Source organism: Homarus americanus, unplaced genomic scaffold, assembly GCF_018991925.1.
Source record: "Homarus americanus isolate GMGI-L3 unplaced genomic scaffold, GMGI_Hamer_2.0 scaffold41027, whole genome shotgun sequence".
Classification (NCBI taxonomy): domain Eukaryota; kingdom Metazoa; phylum Arthropoda; class Malacostraca; order Decapoda; family Nephropidae; genus Homarus; species Homarus americanus.
In genome coordinates, this window is record NW_024745073.1 from 97501 (window position 1) to 107468 (window position 9968).

At 46.0% G+C, this 9968-nt stretch overlaps 1 protein-coding gene across 1 annotated transcript in view; it reads left to right on the forward strand.

Annotated features, from left to right (window-relative positions):
- LOC121878533 (paired mesoderm homeobox protein 2B-like) overlaps window positions 1-9657 on the forward strand; it is a 73138-nt gene extending 63481 nt beyond the window's left edge. Inside the window, exon 7 of the mRNA XM_042384801.1 lies at window positions 6555-9657. Coding sequence (XP_042240735.1) covers window positions 6555-6880 — 326 coding nt within the window. The 3' untranslated portion in view covers window positions 6881-9657. The remainder of the gene's footprint in view (window positions 1-6554) is intronic.
- The last annotated feature ends 311 nt before the right edge of the window (window positions 9658-9968 follow it).

Sequence of the window (9968 nt, forward strand, 5' to 3'; positions counted from 1 at the left end):
TGGTGGTGGTGGTGGTGGTGGTGGTGGTGTGGTGTGTGGTGGTGGTGACTGTGGCTGTGGTAGTGATGGTGGTGGTGATAGTGGTGGTGATAGTACTGGCTGTGTTAAAAGAAGAGGAATAGATAAAAAAAATTGACAAGTGAGAAGCGTAAATAAGGTTGAGTTGAGAGAGAGAGAGAGAGAGAGAGAGAGAGAGAGAGAGAGAGAGAGAGAGAGAGAGAGAGAGAGAGAGAGAGAGAGAAGAGAGAGAGAGAGAGCAACTGTGAATCTTGTTTTGTTAATATACATCAAAGTCATCAAGACACTTCCACACACCACCAAGTTCTGCGCCAAGATTAATAATAATAATAATAATAAATCACATCAAAACAACACATTAATTTCTACAATAAACACATACATCTATAGACGACATGAGTATCCTTCTGCCTCCTATAGACAAATGACTAACGCGGTCACATCACTTATCATAAGGTTCAGTCTCACGAAATCTAGAGGGGGAGAGGGGGGGTTGGAGAGGTGGGGGAGGGAAGGGAAGGGGATTGGAGGGGGGAGGAGGCCGACCGCTTCTCTCCTTACAATTACAGAAGATAACTACTTCATTATTCAACACGAGGTAGTTATCTAATTACAGCCCCCGTGTCCACACACCTTCCACGATTTCTGGGATTCACAACTTCAGGCAAAACCGGAATCTGGAATCTCGTTTAATGTTTAGTTTAGTTTAACACGGCGATGGTGGAGGCTTGTTGTGCGGGGCCCGGCTAGGTGGGTGGGTAGGTAGGTGGGTGTAGGGAGGTGGGTAGGTGGGTGGGTGGGTGTAGGGAGGTGGGTAGGTGGGTAAGTAGGTTGGAGGTAGGTGGGTTACCTTCACACATAACCAACCTTCCTTCACTGCTATACTCTTAATCTTCTTTCCTCTGCACAAGAAATAATAAAGACATCGAAGGCACAATAACCAAACACCTTAACCTGTCACATACCTCTATTAAATTATTTGACAACGTAAACAAACTCGAAAATTGACTTCAACATCTGGATACAAATACATTTCTGGTAGCCGACTTCCTCAAATCCCGACAACCGACACCCGACTTCCACATCAAGTGACACCAAAGCCTCAGCCTCCTCCTCCTAATTACTGTTCAAAATTCAAACTTGGCGCGCGCGGGAACGGAGTCTTTGTCTAATTAGTGATGGCGTTCTCTCTTCATTAAAGAATTCCCAACCGCCCTAGTGTGTGCTGGCCAAGTTTAATTTGGAGGAGGGTCCGGGGGAAGGTGGTGGTGGGGGGGCTGTGGTGTACTTGTGGAGGGGGGGAAGGAGGAGGTGGAGAGGAAGGTGGAGGAAGAAGAGGAGAAGGACGGAAAGGGGGAGGGAATTGAGGTGTACGTGTAGAAGGAAAAGGGAGAGAGAAGGGAGAGAGGGGGAAGTTGGAGGTATATGCATATCGGAGGGGGAAAGAAGGAATGGAAAGGGAGAAACTCAAGGGTAAGGATAAAGGGAAGTGTAAGAGGAAGGGGAAGGAAGGAGAGCTGCCGTATATCTAAGAAAAGTTAAGAATGACGGTGGAAGCAGAAATTGTAAACCTGACTGAACAACACACACATCCCCCCTTCACCGTGTAAACATCCATTACAAAATATATTTACCTATTTCCTACATTAATTAACCTGTAGCGTATAATTTCTGAGTTACAGCCGCTGTTTTTTTTATTATTTTTTGCTTATCTCTCTCTCTCTCTCTCAGCGTCCCCCCACACACACTCTCCTCTTTAAAACACCAGAATCACCCATAATAAAAAACAAACTGTAAATCTTCACAAAAAACTACAGAAATATCCAGAGACAAGGTCGACCTCCCCACACATGTCCTCCTCCAGGTTGCAGTGTCTAGAATCACCTACGGTCACTCTCTTCGTTACTGCTGGAGTAAGAGCCCGTAACACAGATTAGATTCTGCGAAAACCAATAAAGTCTTTCTGATTGGCTATAAGGAGCGAGCGCGGAAACAATCACGGACTCCCCAGAACCAGCCCCCAAGAAGGTTACTGCGTCCCGACCACCTCAACTGTGACTTATGTCGACGGAAACAGGTCGCAGACTCAGCCATTTTCAGGGTTAATTTTGAGCTGATCGTATCTCCATCACTCAGACTGGCAGCCGGCCCCATTATTTAACCTTAATTCTCCTTATCCAAGCATATCTGAGCCGGATAAACAGATTACATCCCCGTCCTGAAGTCAATTGTTCAAGGAAACGGACTCGGCTGATTGTCTCGTTGGAACGGTAATCGAGCACGTGATTGGTTCTTGGGTCGGACATTAAGACAAAATGGCGGCAATCTAGGCGGCAAACTGTGGCATAGACCCGGCATGATTTTTCTCCTGTAAGTCTTGATGTTCCTCAGATTCTGAAAGAAATGGCGGTAAATTGAATCTGGCAGTGTGCGAGTGTGTGTGTGTGTGTGTGTGTGTGTGTCGGGGAGGGAGGGAGGGGAGAGGTACACACAATCATCATCTGGGATATACACCAGGTAGGAAAGGCGCGGGGGGGGGGGAGCACTGGCTGGATTATGCTCGGCTGTTATATATTAATGAGACTTTCAGAGCACTTGTAACCTGCGGCCAAGTAGCACTTCAAGGGGCCAAATGACAGGTAAACCTCGTACGTCAAGGTTATACTCCACTATAATAGCCTATATTTTGGGTATAGTGGGCGCCTATTCCAGACGCCGCCCACAGCCTTGTGTCGAGAGGTGATCACTGGAACAAGTTTATATGGCTCAATCTGGCCTGCCTGTTGGACACCCCCCCCCAATACGCCTCACCACGCCTCGAACACTCCCTCATGACACACTCCCCCCCACACAAACACCCTCATAACCCCCCACACACCCCCCACACACCCTCACCCCCCCACACACACTCCCCACCAACACCCTCATAACCCCACACATAACCCCCACACACACCTTCATACCCCCCCCCACACACCACACACACACCCCTCATAACCCCCACACCCCTCACCCCCCACACACCCTCATAACCCCCACACACACACCTCATAACCCACACACACCCACACCCTCATCCCCCCACACCTCCAATAATAATCCCTAAATGTATCAAACAAGAGGCAGGTGATGACGTCTCCTTAAAGCTGTATCATCGCCTCACCTTCCTCCAAACTCACACTAACTTACACACAGTTTCTCGTTCACCTTTTTTTTTCCATTCACCATCCGTGTTTTGGAGGTGTTGGTGTTTGTATTTGCCTCAACCCCCCCTCTTGCTTGTTTGGTAGTGGCCCGCCTGGTTGCACATCGATCTGGTGAAGGCCGGAGGAGGCTTGCTAGTGGGCTCACCCCAACACCCGCTCACAACACTATGCTCCAACACTCACTGGCTGGGCCTTGTGGCATTCCTCAACCTCCCCCTCCCTTCTCTCCCCTACCTCGCTATTGTGGTGTTTTTCCCCATCTCTCTCTCTACACTCACTCAAGTTAATGCTATAACAGCTATTGTGGTGTTTTTCCCCATCTCTCTCTCTACACTCACTCAAGTTAATGCTATAACAGAGACCTGGGCGTAGAGAGAAAGACTGAGAGCTCGAGCTTTGGAGTGTGAGTGTGAGTGAGGCCAGAATGAGTGGTAAAGTGTGTGGTGGAGTAAGTGTGGGGGCGTGAGGGAGTCGGTGGCACTCCAACACGGCTCCCTGGCACACTACTCCTACACCGCGTCGAGCAAAGAGACCTTTACACCACGGCCTTAAACACACACTCACACAATAACAAGCGAGAGTTGGTAAAGGCTGGCAGTGGGTGTGAGGGCAAAGGCAGCGGGAATGAGTCAACTCCACACACACAGGTACCTTAGCTCCGTCACGCCGCGCCTGAAGTTACTCAAAGCGAGAATGTTTGATCCGCGACAGTTCGATTCCTCGGGCAAAACGCCGTGACTGATCAACCCTATAAAACCTGCAAGAACAAACTGTTGACTTTAGAACTTTCGGACACAGGAGCGGGCGGGGTCCCTAGAGAGAGGCTGTGACGGCGGGAATAAGCCCAGGGTGATGTGCGGCGCTATTATGACCCTTAACGCGCGTCATCACAGCCACTATAACCGTACGTCAGGTGGGGCGGTGGGTTTGGGAGGTGTTGCCCGCGCCAGGTGGTCGGCCAGCCCAGAGCATCAGTCACCCGCCCTCACTTGTTTTATGGGCCAAGGAACGCCCCGGAACACAGTGGAACAGGTGAAACTACGGCCTCTTGTACACCTGAACGTCGAGGAACAGGTGAAAATACGGCCTCTTGTACACCTGAAGGTCGAGGAACATCGCGGAACAGGTGTACAAAACCAAGGAAACGAGGAAAGATAAATGACAATATTTATGCATACACTGATACACATACAGTACGTAGATACACACACACACACACACACACACACACACACACTTCATAACTGACTCGCCAAAAAACAATATGGCGTCGACTTTACATCAAGACTATACTGTAACTAGATATGTTCCTTCAGTTCTAAGTCATGGAAAATTTTTTTTACACGTCTTTGAGAATTGAAACCAAAGGCTGTAAGTTAGTTTTGGTCTCTACCTGGTGATTTGGGAAGGTGTCTCGGTAAGATAAGAGTCTCAGTGTCGTGGTGACGCCATCTTGAAACAGGAGGTTTATTTATCAGAGGTAAAAAAAAAAGTGAAATCTGGAGTCGCTTATTTAATATTTCTCAAGCTCTCACTTTCGTATTCTATATCTCTCACCTCTCACTCTATATTTCTCACCATGCTTCCTTTCCCTTATTCCTACCTCCCATACTCCGTCATCTTTCCCCCTTCCCTCTTCTCTCCTTCTCTCCCCCTCTCATTGCCACACTCTCCATACCCTCCCCCCCCTCTCTCTCTTCCTTCCTCTCTCAGCAAATGAAAGTTTTATAGACACATTTCTAGTCATCTGTTTCATCATCTCTTCAGCCTCCCCTCCTCCTCCTCCTCCTCCATCTCCCCTCTCCCCCTCAGTCTTCCTCTTCCTCCTCCTTCCACCCCTCTCCCCCTCCTAACTCATTCCTCCGTCTTAGCTTCTGAATATACGGCAATTCAGAGTTAGCTTTAGTATTTACCTTGAATTAGTTAGCTTTTAGTATACACGAGGAATTAGCTGGAGTATATACCGACAATAAGCAAAGATTCCACCTTAGCTTATAAGCCAGATCACAACCTATAACTTCACAACACACGGTGAGGGTAAGACGGGTGACTCACAACACACGGTGAGGGTAAGACGGGTGACTCACAACACACGGTGAGGGTAAGACGGGTGACTCACAACACACGGTGAGGGTAAGACGGGTGACTCACAACACACGGTGAGGGTAAGACGGGTGACTCACAACACACGGTGAGGGTAAGACGGGTGACTCACAACACACGGTGAGGGTAAGACGGGTGACTCACAACACAGGTTATAGCTCATATAGTCACAACACAACAATGGTCCATAGCAGAGATCATCCATGACCATTACAAACACACACACACACACACACACATATACAGTACATACATACACAAATATATAGGCCTGCATACATACACACACCTGGACAAACATACGTACACACACCCACACATGAAAAAAAAAACACAGGTAAACGTGCCAACGTGAGGGTAGGGTCGGGTAGGGTAGGATAGGGAATACCACAGTTGCACAAGGCGTCAAAAGGAACGATCCCCGTTTTAGCGTTCTTCTTTATTGTGAATTTATGGTGGTGAATGTGTCGCCGTGATGAAATAAAAGTGAATTCATCAACAAAAGTGGCAGACAGCTCACGCCTGGCCTGTCTCCACAACGTTTTATTGCCACGCCGCCCTCTCTCTCTCTCTCTCTCTCTCTCTCTCTCTCTCATGCTGGATATAACGGTATATGCGTTTTACGTGTGTTTGTTTTCCCTGTGTGTGTGTGTGTGTGTGTGTGTGTGTGTGTGTGTGTGTACGCATGTTTGTCAAGGCGTATATTTGTTTCTTCTAATTAGTATTATATTTGTAGGGGCGGATGTGTGTTGTTCTTATGTATTAAGATTATCAAGTATTAAATCTCTCTGTATCCACACACATTGTATATATATATATATATATATATATATATATATATATATATATATACATACACAACACACACACAGGAAGTTCTTTTTTCCTTCTCTTTTCAGCCACCGACTTTGTGTTTTGATGTCAAGGGTTTGTCCAGGGCTGGTCGGGAGGTACTGGAATTAAACCTTTTTGTTCCATCTACACAAAACTACAAACGTTTTCAATAACAACAAAAGTCTTTTATACTTTACCTTTTTTACCTTGTCACTTTTACCAGATGTCGTGACGGAGAGCCGAGCCGCGCCGCACAGTGTGACGCCATACCCAGGTCCTGGTGTAGTACTTCTTATTTACCCAACTAATAGTACTGTAGTGCCTGGATCACATGGCCGCTGTAGTACACATAACCACAGGTTCTCTCTCCTGACGGTGTTGTCTCCTCCACAGTGGGTAAGCTGGAGTCATCACCCAAGTGGTCGTCGGCAGCCCCGGCGGCGTCAGCTCCTGTTGGCGGCAGCGGCGCTGGGGGCTGCAGCTCCCCCCTCACCGCCCTGGAGCGGCCTTCATCTTGCCCTTCACCCGTCCCTCTCACCACCCTTACCGCCCATTCCGCCCACTCTGTCCACCACGGTGGGAACGTGGGCATCCACAGCAGCATGGGCGGCATGCAGCAGGGCCACCCACCGCCGCCCTTCTCCCTCCTCAACCACACCGTCAACAACTACATGCTGCCCGACCCCACCAAGAGCAACCTCATCTCGCAGCTCTTCTAACTACCTCCGCCTCACATACTCAACCAGGTTTACCATCACACTTAATCAAACATTACCCACACCGACCAGCCACCCGCCCCGCCTGGCTGAGGCCCACCACCACCGAGCTCTTTGTTTACAATACTTAGTAAACAAGATAAGATACTCGTAAACATTACAGACAAACATGAAGAAAAAACCATAATAAATGGCAAATGACCTACAGTAAAAGGTGTGATGGTGTAAACTTCACAACGGGGCCCCCGGTCGAGGCATCAGCCATTTTCCATGTATAGAAAGTTTAGTGGTAATAAATGAATAGATAAATCCCTGAGCTACTGACACCGTCACTAGACCGGAGTATTATATTCATTGTCATATGTTTAGTATTTTTTGATAATGTTTACGGTGAACCAACTTGTGTGGGGAAGGTTACCGGAGGTGCAGCGCGGCCCTCACCACCCGGGGCGGAGCACCTGCCTGACGAAGGGGCCGGCGCTCACCTGTGTGTACTGTACATAAACTTCTGCGTGTTACTCTGTTCTAGATAAATGACTGAAGTGTAATGTGTGGTGTATGTGGATGTTTTTCAACTACTTTATCCGGGGTCCTACTGATGCAGGAAACAGGTCAAGGGTCATCATTACTATTACTACTAGCGTTACTATTACTATTTATTACTGCTTTATTATTATTAACAACAACATCAGAATTACCATCATAAACAGTACAATTATTCTTACTTGTGTCGTGAATTATCTATAGTTTGAGTTGATGATACACAAACAGATATATACTTTGTGATGAAGAGTTCAATAGTAAATAAGACAGTGTTGTGTTGTGTTGCGTCTGGCCACGGCATCTTCCTGTACCAGCAGCCCCCACTCTCCTTCAGGTGATACAGACTGAGAGTTTGCAAGACAGAATGTTTATACTTTTACCAGAATCTTTCGCACATTCTGACATCACTCATATACATTTACATTTTTAAATGTTAAAAAATAATACTAATAAAGAAGTAAGCGGGGAGTTGTGGGCAGCACGGCTCTGTGTCCGGAGGCTGGGTCACCCACACAACACTCAGTGCAGTAATTAACAAGATAATTTACCATCACTAACACCTGAGTAACTAATTAACGAGAGCCGCCAGCAGGTGTAGCCGAGCCTCAGTACTCCACTACACCTGTTATGGCTCTGGTTAGTCTAATTCTAATTAAAGAAAAACCCCAAAAACTGATGTACCAAAACTGACTTAAAGAGCTTGTGTCACGTCTCCTCCACCTCCTCTCTTTATGAACAATTCCCGTCGTGTTCATTTGGTAGCTGTTTAACATTACACTCATTAGGTTCCTGTTGATGGCCTCTCCACCCCTGGGTCAAGTCACATGGTGTAGTTGTCTCTTTAAGTCTAGAGTGATAACCAGTTTATTTCTCCCGCAAGTGTTGGTCATATTGTTTGGTGGTGAGGACGACCGTGTGTGGACCCCCTGAGCTTCATGTATATAAGGGCAGCGGAGAGTTTCACTTATTATCAGTATATATCCAGCGACCACAAGACCGGGGATCACCTTCACTCACTCCTGCTTCATTATTAAAGCTTAGGTAGAACAAATATCTCCCCCTCCCCCCTATACCCCAGCAGGGATTCGAACCTTGGTACTTGGGAAGGCCAGTCTGAGGCGATACCTAGCAGGGGTATACGATGTATCACTCACACACAGACAGTAGTGTATTTAATTATCCCCTCTTGTGTATATACAGTATGTGTTGAAGGAATTTATCATCTTACGTACAGAGATTAATAAATATTACTACTAATAATATTAATAATAAAAAAAAAATAATAATAATAATTCCTTGTATCAAAATTGATCATTCCACTTGTCGTTACAGTGTATATAATATATGAATAAATATAGAGGAAACTGGCCTTATAGCATCCCCGTCTTCTGGCTCCAATTTACGGATCATCTGACACTTGTAGCATTATTGTGAGTTGACTTTTAAAGACTTGACTGTGAGATAATGACTTAAAAAAAAACAAAAAACATTAAGTATTTGAAGTTTCATATCACCTTAACCATGGACATAGACCTTAATATTAATGTTTGTTTCTGTATAAAGACCAAAACTTTTATTAAACAATTTACAGTTGGTGATTCATATGTTGCCAGGGAGAGGATGATGGTGACAGATAGTTCAGGTGTGTACCATAATAGAGATGGAACAATTTATGTGTACCAGAAAAGAGATGGAACAATTAACATGTGTACTAGTAGAGATGGAACAATTTAAATTATGTGTACCAGAACAGAAATGGAACAGCTCACATGTGTATCAGCATATATATGGAACAATTCACGTGTGTGCCAATATGAATGGTACAAGAGAAAAAGTGTTTGATATTCTTGAAACAGATAACAACACCAAGGCGATGAGTGAACAGTGTCTGAACAGCTGTCGAAATCTGTAACAATAGTGAACATTTATCATTACTTGTCTGCTACTTGTATAGTTTATGAACACCAAGCCCCCTGTACACCACCTGAGACTCTGAACTACTGGAACGAGACTCTGGATTGCTGGAACGAGACTCTGGACTGCTGGAACGAGACTCTTGACGAGACTCTCAACTGTTGGAACAAGACTCTGAACCAACGAGACTCTTGATGTGTAGGGACGATTCTCTGAACAGCTATTAAACGAGTCTCTACACAGCTAGCAAATGAGTCTCTTACCCCTCCCCCCCCCCCTCCTCACAGAACCGACCAACAAGTATCAAAGGAGTATGTACTGTTGTCTGCTAATATTTACCACCCACCCACCCACCCCAACCCACCCACCCCAACCCACCCACCCCAAAACAAAGGTCTATGTCCACGGTTGCTTTACGATGACAGTTCTTCTAATGTATATCGTATCCCATCATTATAATAAACCAAACAGGCTTCTCTGTAACTACCATGTGTGTGTCTGTACTACCGGAAATGGTTACTCTTCTGTAATAAAATATGAAATGAGATGTGATGTGTTTTATTGTACTTCCCAGTGATCAGTTTACCTTTTATTTTCGTCTGTGCTGGATTTTTTTTCTCCCCTAGATCTTATT